Source organism: Leuciscus leuciscus (assembly GCF_965113295.1).
Source record: "Leuciscus leuciscus genome assembly, chromosome: 11".
NCBI lineage: Eukaryota > Metazoa > Chordata > Actinopteri > Cypriniformes > Leuciscidae > Leuciscus > Leuciscus leuciscus.
In genome coordinates, this window is record NC_138735.1 from 6,026,380 (window position 1) to 6,039,659 (window position 13,280).

Sequence of the window (13,280 nt, forward strand, 5' to 3'; positions counted from 1 at the left end):
TTCTGCTTACCGCAGACTCTACCCTTTCTCATCTCTCTCCTGATCCTCCTCACTATCCTCCTCATCAGCCACGGGAGCTGATGAAGGTCCTGCTGCTGCAGAAAACATATATTTTGACACATTTTACAGCGTCTGCTTGAAGGGCCTGTATCTATTTTTCACACTATTTCTCTGCACATTCCTTGCGTTTCTTCTCCATGTCTCAGACTGTTTTGACAGATACACACTGACATTGCACGCTCACTCAAAGCCCAAAGGGGGAGGTGTTTAAAGATGTGATTGGGCCAGCCCAGTGTCAATCAAGAAAACAACCAATGGGCCGCTGATCTACGCGTTTCATGGGCCGGTCTGTCAGTGGAAAAAAAACTAACGCTTACTTTTTTTTTGACCAATGCATTACACCGGCACTAACCCAGCGCCGTCAATTAAACAAAACAAAACGAATGTGCCGCCGATGTATGAGTTTTATGGGTCGTAAAAAAAAAAAAAAAAAAAAAAGAAAAGTATGAGATGTATCGGCCCAAAAAGCACGTCGGCCCACCGGGCATTTGCCCGGTATGCCAGATTACCAGTCCAGCCCTGCCTCTAATGTTACTATTGAATCCAACGTATCAGCGCTCGGATTCATTTCCATGGTGCTGTCAAGTACGACTTGCTGTCTGGGATGTAAACTAAACGTTATTGACTATTTGAAGAGGGGGAGAACCCTTTCAATATGTAGCTTAGCTTCCTGTTTCAGTGGAAATTATGTCAACGCATCATACAAAGCTGAGAGTTTCAAGGCACTTCAGTGGGCCTTTAAACATACCCGGGCATGTCACATAACCTGCTTTCTGGAATGCCCCAGCACACAACATCTAACACAATATACACTATTATAATAAATAAGCACGGAATGTACCATTGCCATTTATGGCCATGCTATGGCCATTTACACACCCTGAAAGTTACCTCAGTTTTTGGAACCAAAGGTTGAGGTTAAAAATAAATAATGAATTAATTTAATTTAATTAATTTTGAGATTATACAGGTTTACATTAAGCAGGTAGGTGCTAAGCTTTGTAAGTTTTAACAATATGTATACCAGAAGTTTCTTACAGATGCTCATTTTTGTACTGTAGATACATACATTTCTTGGTATATTATAACAAAGTAAGGTAAATATTATTCTAGTGTATCAGGCAGGACAGATATATGAGAGCAACATGTCGACTTCATTAGCAATGATAACAGGACCTGGGTGAATATTTTCACGTAGATAGTGACAGGACGTCATCTGCCAGACATCGAAGTAGATTACTCCATCAATATCTCGGAACATCTCCTGCATCACTGTATTCATCTGCATTGCATACCAATCACTCTGAAAAATGTCCTGTAACAAAACAGATCAGTTACAGACAATACTAAAAGCATTAATATTAACTTGGTTCAGACAAACTACATTGTTTGTATTTTCTACCAGAAACAGTGCTGAGCAGGTTACTTAAATATTTGTCTGTCACCTGTTATAACTGACATTAAACTTGAATCTAACAGGGGGAAAACAAGGAATAGTTTATAAAAAAAATAAAAAAAAATTCATCTATGTTTCCTTATGTTTTATGCTGAGCTCTATACTAGTCTCTGTTATTGAACAAAAAAGCGATTTATAGCAGAATGTCCAGTAAATGATGACCATTTTTTCATGGGAAAAGTAGTTACATTTCATTCTTTTTCTCTCACAGAACTATCATATGCCTTCTGAAACATGGAATAGTGCTTGAGTCATATGGAGTACTTTGCTTGTACTCTGGTACCGATCCACTTTCATTCTGCAAAACCATGGAAGACAATCATACAGGTTTGTAATGACAGGATATGACTGAAACACCTTTAAGGGATGGAATTTGGCATGAATTGGATAATGAAGTGTCACCTCAGCACATGCATATTTGTGTTTCTAGACTTTAAATATAAAGACAGCAGGACAAATGTACCATTGGAAAATGGGATTGGTAGGATTGGAAAATGAGCAATTGTACCTTTAATCCTGCAGTGTTTCCAGACTTGATGATGACGGTAGTCTCTGGTGCACGACTCAACAATGCAACAACAGACTGACGGATTTTGGCCACTTCATGCACGTAAAATGTTATTGGGTGAAAAACCAAGTGGGCACATATTGTAAAGACAACGACTGCATGAGGACCACCGGCTATTTCATCAATATCATTGCTGATATAATGCAAGTCAGTAATGAGCATTTTAGTAAATCGCAAAGGAACACCGTGTGGCCTCCAGTGAACAATGATATTATTTTTCAATTCTACAGCCATCAGGGGTCCACCGGAACGAGGAGTGTGGAGGTCCATTCTTTTTATGTCTAAATAAGATAAGTAAAACTTAAATTAGACTCATTGCTTTATTTATTTCTTAAACAACTTTGCAAAGCTGTTTTTTATTGTACACAGCAGCCCCCTAGAAATATGGAAATATGGTACTTAAGGAATAGTACATTTAAAATGTTTAATTCTGTCATCATTTACTCACCCATATTGAATGTTTGAATGTTGATGAGTAAATGATGACAGAATTTTCATTATGTGGTGAACTATCCATTCAAGATGCACTGACTCATTTGCATGTCTGAATGTCATTGCATTAGATGCACTTTTTTTTTTGTGACATTTTGCAATTACATGTTGCAATGAGGAAAAAAAAATTGCAGTGTAATTTTTAAGCGTGACCTATTTAAGTCTTTACAAACAATTGTCACTTGGTTTAATATTTTGGTGTAATGGCAAGACATTCATGCATTTGTTGATGAAGTATCCAAATACTTTTTGGGGCTTCTGTATATTTCAGTTATATTACTTTTATGACATCAAGTCTTAAATAACATGAGAAAATTTTTAAATAAACCCCTGCCACCCTCCCATCAATGTCATTTATGAACAACTTGCCTGGCACTTTTCTCTCTAAATACTCAAACCACTGCCTTGTGGTGGAGTCTCCCATCAAGTAGACAATCTTGTTTTTAAGACAATTTCCCATTTGTGAAGAACTGAACTTCTGGCTGTTGCACACAAAAGACTTCCAGACATCTTTCAGATAAAACCCTGCAGGAACAACTGGTGTTGTCATGCCAGATCTGCATCTCTCCATTGTGCCTAAAGCAAAGAAACATTTACCTGAAGAGACTGTGCCATAATTATGCAAATTCTTAATTCTCTTGCAACTAACTACATTTGATTTTAGATTATATCGGTCCTGATATATGAACATACCAATGCCTGTAGTGTTGGGAAGGACATTTATGATTTGTTTGTCTCCAGTAATAGCAACATTTGTTAATTTCCTGTGGAGAGAAAAATAAAAAACATCTTCCACAATTTTTCTAGTTTTACAATTCCTCTGTAATTCATTTTGAATCCTTTCCCACTTACTTTGTGAAAATTTGCTTCTCAAAAGGATTTAATGGGGTTTCCAAACCACCTCTTGAGTGATGAACCAGTTTGTCACAAGAAAGTTTCTTTGGTCTCTCACACTGCCACACCGTCCCTGTTTTTATATCCTTATACTCACAGCAGCAGTCGCCTTTACTCCAACCTCCATCTGCACCCCACTTAAGATTGCATTGTACTACTTCACTGATCCTGGTTTTATTGGGTCCTGGCCCTTCAAAGTGGCCATTATAGTGGCTGCGTGGAAATGAGGACTCCCTGTATTTTTTAAGAATCTGCACAACCTCACTGGAGTGCTCTAGACGTACATAAACTTGTGCCTGACCTTCCCAGGGCAGAAGAAGAGCAACAGAGTAAGTCCCATTACAGTGATCCACAACCTCCCCGTACACACTCGCCTTCAAGAAGAATAGAGAAGGTTAAGTGTAATGCAGAAAACTAATGTCTGTAGGTAAATCAACCATTAACAGGCAAATGAAACTCAGCTAATCAAACTCAGTGTCTTAATTTTCATAAAAAGAAATATAAAAATAATATAAAACAAACACACCTTGAGCTTTGAATTGAATAGCTTTGCTTGGAAGAAATCTCCTCCATATCTTTTCAGGTTCTTGTTGTGGTCTCTGGCTGTGATGGTAACAGAGATCTTTTCTCCCACTTTGTAACTCTCCTTGAGTCCCACAATAGAGAATGTTGAGTGGACTGGGCTTGTGCTCTGATTCAGCTGAGTGATTTCTTGATCTGGACAGGGCCAGTCCAGAGCCTTCTGTAGCCGGTCCCACTCCTCTTCACTGATTCCTATGTCATGAGCGGATATTGTAGATGAAGAATTATTATTTCGAGGAACTGGTTTAGGTCTGGGGGGCTGAAATGGTCTTATTTGGATCCCACCATTCACTCCCCATAGAGCCTGGGAGAGGACCAGAATATCAATCAGACCAAATTCAGTTTTTTGTTCTATATATAAATTATTTATTTATTGTAGATGAAGATCATTTCTGGATAATACTATACAAGTTATGTGGATCTCATTTGCGGTTGGTGAAATCATGCAAAAAGTGTGAATAGGTTAGGTCCTAATATGTAGCGCTAGCAACGCCATCATGGGTTCAAAAGCAAAGAATTGTCTTTACTCAACAAGACAAAAGAGAACATCAAAGGGATCTTAGTTCTCATCAAGATGGCTGTATGTTCGACATTTTATCTGCTTCTCCACTACTAAAATAATTAAAACTTAAAACTGAAGTTTGTCTTTTTTTCTTCTTAGAATACTTTCAATCCTAGATAAATATGCAGAAACAACTATAAGTAACCTTGAACACTATGAACACTATGGTCTGTGGTGCTATACTGAAAAAAAATGTTTAGTCAGTTCATCTTAGAAAATGTACTTCATGTGTTAACATCTACAATAACTGGTTTTGTTTAAATGAAATAAATGATTTATTAAGATGACTGATTATAACCGAATTTAACCAACCTGAAAAAAACAAGGTTTTACTGAAGCGTAACTCTCAGTAGATTTAACCTGATTTCAGTAACAGAAACAACTCTAAATGTCCAACATAAATGAACATTAAACATTAACATAAACAACCAACAGCTTTACCTTTACTGAAAAACACGTAAAGTAACACTTAATCTCTAAATACGCTCTCCTAATGCAGCCCCTTGCCAAACAACGACACGTTGTCGTTTTATCTGTACAGAGTCACCACGTGGCTACGCGGACACGACAAATAATTCTATATTATACAAGTTAATAACTAATGATCTTCGCAACGGAAGTGAATCGATCAAAACTAACTTTAGCTTGACAATAACTTTATCCTAGAGCTGCTGTAAAGCCAAAACAATCTCTGTTACTGTAATTTCCTATTATCACTGTAAAGCTGCTTTGAAACAATTCATTTTGTTAAAAGCGCTATATAAATGACAGTGACTTGACTTGACTATAGAGAGCAATACAGGCATCTAGTGGTTACACCATAAAATCACATTTTATTTGATTTTCTCTCACCGGATGTCTGCCTTCAAAAATTGGATTTAAAAGGCATAGTCTCTATATTAATCTAAAATTCTGCATTAAAGCAATGGAACTTTTCCTCTGCGGTCCCCCTACAGGTTGGAAGCGGAATTGTCCATCACCGCTGTCGTAAATCATTTAGCCTACCGCAGCCTATTCTCACACTCACGCCCACTGTTTATCCAGCACCGGCTTTGCAATGAACAATGCCCACAGACAAGGTAGAGTATGATGTATGATTATGAAAGTATGATGTATTGCGACATCAGAAACGAAGAAAAACTAAATAATGACTATTGTAACGCTTGCCGTAAAGCTAGTCAAATTTGTAGTTTTCTTATGTCTCATTAGAACTACAGAAACGCGACGCGATCTGGCAATCTTACATAGTGTGGTTATAGCAGATAAAGGACCGCAAAGCGGAGGCATAAGTGCCTTTCACCCTGTTACGACTTGATGAACCACTAAAACGATTTTGGAAACATTATTTTAAGGTCATTTTTTTTTTACATAATGTTGCTTTAAATACATTTTATTATTATTATTTTCAATGGCAAAAATGGACCATAATTATTGCATAAATATTAATTAGTACCATAAAAATCTCAAAAGAAACTTATTTTTTAGAAATACAAAAGTGATTGAAAAAAATATATATTACATTGATTTCACTGGGGGGGGGGTTCATTTTCAGGTGTCCGGTCACTTTTGACTGAGAAGAAACAACTGCACATGTTCACTTTTTACAGTGTATGAAAATGAATGTTATGAAAATGGAAAAACAACAACAACTGACAACTACATTAGGTGACAGAATATAACTTTATTAAAACATAACTATTATATAACATAACATAATTATTTACAATTATATAATTGTTATATTATAGCATAATTATAGAAATTATAGAATAAACTTTAGAATTACAAAATACTGATATTTGTGTCAGTGCCTGTGTAGCTGCTGGGTTCCTCTGGAGAAGTGCTGGTTGTTGCCACTCCATTCTCTGTTGTGACAAACTTCAGCATGACCCTGCATTAAATTAATAATGCAGAACATATTAGTCATTCAACAACAACAATCATTCAACAACACTCATGACAAAGTTTTAGGATACTGGGTTAGTTAGGTACTCTGATTTCTGATTCTAAACTTCAACCAACAATTGAATTTAACTTTGCACTGCCTAATCTAAAGTGACAAAAACTGAGCTTAAAGGGGTAGTTCACCCAAAAAATGAAAATTAGCCCATGATTTACTCACCCTCAAGTCATCCTAGGTGTATATGACATTCTTCTTTCAGACTAATACAATCGGAGTTATATTAAAAAATGTCCTGGCTCTTCCAAGCTTTATAATGGAAGTGAATGGTTGTTTCTGTTTTGAAGTCCATAAAAGTGCATCTATCCATCATAAAAGTGCTCCACACAGCTCTGGGGGGTTAATAAAGGCCTCCTCAAGCAAAGCGATGAGTTTGTGTAAGAAAAATATTCACATTTAAAACTTTATAAAGTAAAATAACTAGCTTCCGGCCAAACGCACATAGGATTTGACTTAAGTCTAAAGCGCAACTTATGCGAGTAATGCGACAAACTGCTGATATTTACGCTACGCCATGATGGACTACACTACTTCTGATGTCACAAGTTGTGTAAGTTGCCCTTTAGGTGTAAGTAGACTGCGTATGTTCGTTTGGCCGGATGCTAGAATTTTACTTTGTAACATGTTGAATATGAATATTTGTCTTACACAAACTCATTGCTTTCACTTCAGAAGGCCTTTATTAACCCCCCAGAGCTGTGTGGAGGACTCTTATGATGGATAAATACACTTTGATGGACTTCAAAACAGAAACAACCATTCACTGCCATTATAAAGCTTGGAAGAGCCAGGGCATTTTTAATATAACTCTGATTGTATTCGTCTGAAAGAAGAATGTCATATACACCTAGGACTGAGGGTGAGTAAATCATGGTCTAATTTTCATTTTTTGGGTGAACTATCACTTTAAGTGTCAGTATAAATCTAAGACATTTTTTTAGAATCACTGAGTTCACCTTTAATTAAACAGTTACTTGTAAAAACAAGAGCAGTGAGTGTTTAATAAAACAACAGTTGATTATAAACCAATATAAAACATAATAATGTCTTATGGCTATTGTTGTCTGATTGATTTTACAGCCTTGGGCATTCAGAAATGTAAGATTATGCAGTTTTGTTGCAGCAAATAATAATTTACAAAGAAGAAAACACTGTAGGCATATTGACACGTAAAGCCATACACCACAGATGCACTGTATAGCATGTGATCTGAATGTCAATGACAAATATGACAAAAATATCTTTACTATAGTTCAAAATGCAATGCAGCGCACAGTGTTGTTGAATTGAAATATGACATAAATTGGATATACATTGCTGGTGCTTTTATCAAATCAGGTAGATGTGTTGGTGGTGGTTAAATTATTAATGCTGTTAAACATGTTTAATAAATCACATTAACTTCAATAGCCAAAAAATAACATTTCACAGGTTGGTAAACATACCTTTCTTTTTCGCTTCTCAGCACCAGACTGCTGTTGTGTCCTCCGGTGCATAGCTGTCCATCAACTATCATTTGCAACCATGTGCAAACATAAGGTGTAGGTGTGGATGCAGGAATGGCATGTACTTACAGCATTCACAAAATGCCTTTTATTTTTATTTTATATTATTAGTTTAAATGATTGGTTGCACTTTGTTATCCATGTTACAGTGTAATTATACTGAACATTTAAGTATTAAATATTTGAATTATTTAAAAAGAATTAAAAAATGAACTACATGTACTTACTAAAGGGTTAAGATTAGGGTTAGGTTTAGGGTTAGTTGAATGTAATTATGTATAATTTATTACTATTGTAACTACATGTAACGTGTAACAAGGACAGTGTAAAATAAAATGTTACCAATTATAGTTACGCTGAAAGGTAGGGTAGGCAATTTCGGAGAGGCTAGCAATAGCAAGCTAGCTTTGAAAGCACAATATCCCTCCCTCACTTCCGAGCTTCTAAAGCCTAACTCCTTCAAAACACATGAACACACAGCAGAGTTTTCAAAGCGTCACGAGACGAGAGACAGTGTTAAATGATTAAATAAAGCACATAACATTGAAGTAATAATGAACACCCGCAACTTACAGAGCTCTAGTTATACCAACTGACTGCAGCAGATTAATTTCCGGGCGTTGATAGTGTTGACATAGAAAAGCATAAATCTGAGTAGAACGTCAAGGGTAGCCATCTTGTAATTATGGTTATGACATGGCATGAAGAACGCATCATAAGCTCTTGTTTTGGTTCAGGAGAAACTTTAAAGCGGCTAAACAACGGCTGTTTGTTTGTGTCACTCTGTGACTATATGTCTACAAATCTGCCTAGCCTCATGGAATGTGCTGATCATGTGTGATGTCTGCGTGAGCATGGTGTGCGGAGGTATTGAAATACATACAGTATGGTAACAGGCAGGTAGGACAACAGTCGGACCAAATTCAATGATTGAGACTTCCACAGAAGATATATGTACATGTTTTAATATTTAGACCACTTCTATTATTGATTGCTATCAGGATAGAATGTTTGAAGTAGAAATTTAAAAAAGAATTTTAATTATTTGAAATGTAAATCTTTAGGAACATTATACATGTATTTACTGACATAACAACAAAAACAGCAAAAAAACTAACAAAAAACAAATATCACATTTATAACAGAAATCAGTACTTAAATATAGGCTATAATTACACATTATACATTACACAGAAAAGAAATACACTTTTTAATGTATAATTTTTTTTATGAACTTACCAGAAGGGATGATGTACATAAAAAACATGCCAGTAGTAGTAAAAATTCTCTTAACCTGCAGACTGAAATACACAGAAATTATCAATTTCCAAATCCTTCAAAACATGAAACCATCTTGACCCATAAATATTACAATATTCATAAACTAATGATTACCTGGGGGATTTGATTTCTTTGTGGATGGTTCGACCATGGCTAATCTGTTGTTTTTCTAGAATAATTTGAAGTCTGCTTGTGAGTGAAGTACATTCACACAACTTCCAACCAATGTCCTGTTAAACTGGCCACACTGCTCTGAAAATGAGGCGTTCCCACTAATTATGTGACACTCAGTTGAACATCCCATCTGTCCTCAGTATTGGTTTAGCCAGTTTGGCTTTGTTTGATTTGATTGACATTAGATGTTAATTTACATATGAATGGTGAAGATATTCTTGCTATGGGAACAAAACAAATATTTTTCCTGTTCTTTTTTTTCCCAGGAGTGTAATCATTATGGCTCTGTGACACTCACACAACATTATTTTCACTTTGTATTGCAAGGAAAATATACACACAATATAGTATATATACAGGGTGGTATGAACTTACAGATTAGAAGATATATAGAACCTGTTAGCTCACCCTGGGAAATGTTAACCAGATTGCAGGTGATAACCAACCGATATGGTCAAACAGGTTTGTTTCTGTAAAGGCAGCAGCAGAAGTCTCATTTTCTTGTATGAGAAGATATATCAATACAATTCTAAAATGTCTGTATAGGGTTAAATCCCACAGAAACTGACTATTTTTATTCAGGGTCAATCAGCTTCACTTAAATGATGACCGGTGGATATTACTTTACAGTAGGAATTTGAATGTGATCATGAATATTCCCTATTATGCACACTTATGCAAGCAGGTTATTGTAAGTGTTTTATTTTTTTTTTATTTTTTTTTGCCTATGCCCACACGATTTTGAGATTGGGATGTTTCCAGTGTTCCAAAATCCATAACAACAATGGACACCAAATTCTCAACACCATAACTTGTGTTGTCATGCCAGACCTGCATTTCTTCTTTGGTTGTAACATTAACATGCCACCTGTGTGGCTTTAGTTGCCAATTAAGAAATGTATTTGAATTTCCCCTTTCTTTAGTTTATATTTAAATGACAGGCCTCTAACAGTTTAGGTTATCTCCAAGCACATTTTCCACACTACATCTTAACCTAACTTTATACATGTACATTGACTACACCTTTTATGTAAATCTGAAACCCCTAACAGACACAAAATCAAGACTTTGTAAAAGGACATAATAGGACCCTTTTAAAAACAGTATAGCAGTAAGCAGTAATAAACAGCAATTTATTCCAAACATTATAAAGCAGTGTTGTGTTGTGTTGTGTTGTGTTGTGTTGTGTTGTGTTGTAACACAATGTGTTGCATCCGAAGTTCTCTCTGGTGGTATACAATAGTTTTGTGGAGGTAACCCGTAGAATTTAAATTATTAATAGCTGAAAATCATATCCCGGACCACTCTGTGAAGGCGGGCATTGTATTCAAATGCACAACTATGGAAGTAAAATAATGACAAAGTTTTTGAAACAAAAAAGCTTGTTGAATTGCACTAATTAAAAAAAAAAAAAAAAATGCATTGCATTAACCGTGCTTGCATTTTAATGCATTGTATTTTTAGGGCTTGCATTTGTATGGGCTGAAATTCAACATGGTCGAATATTTAAGCTGTGAATATTTCAATTCAAAACATTTCACACATTTACATTTACATTTAGTCATTTAGCAGACGCCCTTATCCAAAGCGACTTACAAATTAGGACTAAGTTCAGCGAGTCATCATAAAGAGGCAAAAGCAACAACAACGCAGGAAGTGCTCAAAATACGAAGTTCAGGTATTATTCAGAGTAGCATAAGCCTGATAAGTGATGTTTCAAAGGGAAAGGATTTTTTTTTTTTTTTTTTTTTTTTTTTTTTCTATAAGGTTAAGTGCTCGCGGAAGAGATTGGTTTTCAGCTGTTTTTTGAATGTTGTCAGGGATTCTGCATTCCGGATGAGGGTGGGGAGAGCGTTCCACCAGCATGGAACTGTAAATGAGAATGTTCTGGAAAGTGATTTTGTGGCTTTCTGTGATGGAACCACGAGACGTCGCTCGTTGACCGATCGTAGGTGTCTGGTAGGGATGTAGACTCGTAGGAGTGAGTGAAAGTAGGACACATATTTTTATTATTAATAATTCATATTCACCTTTCAGATTTCACTTCCAAAATGTTCATTATGTTTAAAATACAACCTATAATATTCAACAGGAAATTTTCAATCCATTTTATTTCGCCTTACAAATTCGCTTCCACAAATTCAGTGGTTCAAATTCGACAGCAAATTTGACATTTGACATCTGGGAACAGCAGGAATAGCAGAAGATGTAATGTTTCTGAATCCAGTAAAGAACCAGTTTTGTAACAAACTTATCTTTTATTCTCTTTCAGGTCGCGAGCAGGAACAGCAACAGCACATCTAGCCTGCGTTCCAGTCCAAAATTGCCATGCCCTTCACTCGCTAACTTCCCTCCATCTCGTTCACTCGGATGTACGTCACTGCTGTCTGGAAGAAGTCTGCTGCGGAGCCCGCATCAGTGCAGGCTCGGCAAAAGTGTGCATCGAGGGCGCATATCGCCCGCAAAGGGGGGCGCTCACGAGCACCGTTCTGAGGCCAAAATGACAAATGGGACACCCTACGGTCTCACGGACTTAACGGACACGCGCACGCGCACGCGGCAGCCATTGTAGGGCCCATATAAACTTCCTTGTCCACTTAACGAAGTGGAACGCACTTCAAAATGGCGGCAGGGATTCCCCCGAGGGGAAGTGCTTAGGGAAGTTTGCAAGTGCGTGTCTAAAAAAAGATTTTATTCACACCTCTAACGTTACTATTGAATCCAACGTATCAGCGCTCGGATTCATTTCCATGGTGCTGTCAAGTACGACTTGCTGTCTGTGATGTAAACTAAACGCTATTGACTATTTGAAGAGGGGGAGAACCCTTTCAATATGTAGCTTAGCTTCCTGTTTCAGTGGAAATTACGTCAACGCATCATACAAAGCTGAGAGTTTCAAGGCACTTCAGTGGGCCTTTAAACATACCCGGGCATGTCACATAACCTGCTTTCTGGAATGCCCCAGGACACAACATCTAACACAATATACACTATTATAATAAATAAGCACGGAATGTACCATTGCCATTTATGGCCATGCTATGGCCATTTACACACCCTGAAAGTTACCTCAGTTTTTGGAACCAAAGGTTGAGGTTAAAAATAAATAATAAATGAATTTAATTTAATTAATTTTGAGATTATACAGGTTTACATTAAGCAGGTAGGTGCTAAGCTTGGTAAGTTTTAACAATATGTATACCAGAAGTTTCTTACAGATGCTCATTTTTGTACTGTAGATACATACATTTCTTGGTATATTATAACAAAGTAAGGTAAATATTATTCTATCGTGTCAGGCAGGACAGATATATGAGAGCAACATGTCGATTTCATTAGCAATGATAACAGGACCTGGGTGAATATTTTCACGTAGATAGTGACAGGACGTCATCTGCCAGACATCGAAGTAGATTACTCCATCAATATCTCGGAACATCTCCTGCATCACTGTATTCATCTGTATTGCATACCAATCACTCTGAAAAATGTCCTGTAACAACACAGATCAGTAACAGACAATACTAGCATTAATATTAACTTGGTTCAGACAAACTACATTGTTTGTATTTTCTACCAGAAACAGTGCTGAGCAGGTTACTTAAATATTTGTCTGTCACCTGTTATAACTGACATTAAACTTGAATCTAACAGGGGGAAAACAAGGAATAGTTAATTAAAAAAATTATAATAATTCATCTATGTTTCCTCATGTTTTATGCTGAGCTCTATACTAGTCTCTATTA

The 13,280-nt window shown here is 36.5% G+C and overlaps 3 protein-coding genes across 8 annotated transcripts in view; 1 reads left to right on the plus strand and 2 right to left on the minus strand.

The window, feature by feature from the left end:
- The window catches only part of LOC309509555 (NXPE family member 3-like), a 34,532-nt gene extending 23,452 nt beyond the window's left edge, over positions 1–11,080 (minus strand). The window contains exons 1-8 of the mRNA XM_082184339.1: positions 9,475–11,080; positions 9,319–9,380; positions 3,997–4,356; positions 3,429–3,844; positions 3,270–3,340; positions 2,946–3,152; positions 2,025–2,365; positions 952–1,375 (exon numbers count right to left, since the gene is read on the minus strand). Coding sequence (XP_082040465.1) covers positions 1,178–1,375; positions 2,025–2,365; positions 2,946–3,152; positions 3,270–3,340; positions 3,429–3,844; positions 3,997–4,356; positions 9,319–9,380; positions 9,475–9,511 — 1,692 coding nt within the window. The 5' untranslated portion in view covers positions 9,512–11,080 and the 3' untranslated portion in view covers positions 952–1,177. The remainder of the gene's footprint in view (positions 1–951; positions 1,376–2,024; positions 2,366–2,945; positions 3,153–3,269; positions 3,341–3,428; positions 3,845–3,996; positions 4,357–9,318; positions 9,381–9,474) is intronic.
- The window catches only part of chst2b (carbohydrate (N-acetylglucosamine-6-O) sulfotransferase 2b), a 92,233-nt gene that overhangs the window by 29,858 nt on the left and 49,095 nt on the right, over positions 1–13,280 (plus strand). The gene's annotated exons all lie outside the window — the stretch shown is intronic.
- Positions 11,077–13,280, minus strand: part of LOC309509552 (NXPE family member 3-like) — a 90,651-nt gene continuing 88,447 nt past the window's right edge. For 3 of the 6 annotated variants that reach the window (XM_082184334.1, XM_082184335.1, XM_082184333.1), the window contains exon 9: positions 11,557–13,027. In XM_082184334.1, coding sequence (XP_082040460.1) covers positions 12,830–13,027 — 198 coding nt within the window. In that variant the 3' untranslated portion in view covers positions 11,557–12,829. Of the gene's footprint in view, positions 13,028–13,280 lie in introns of all 6 variants that reach the window. The other 3 variants (XM_082184331.1, XM_082184332.1, XM_082184336.1) reach the window with 2 other exon arrangements.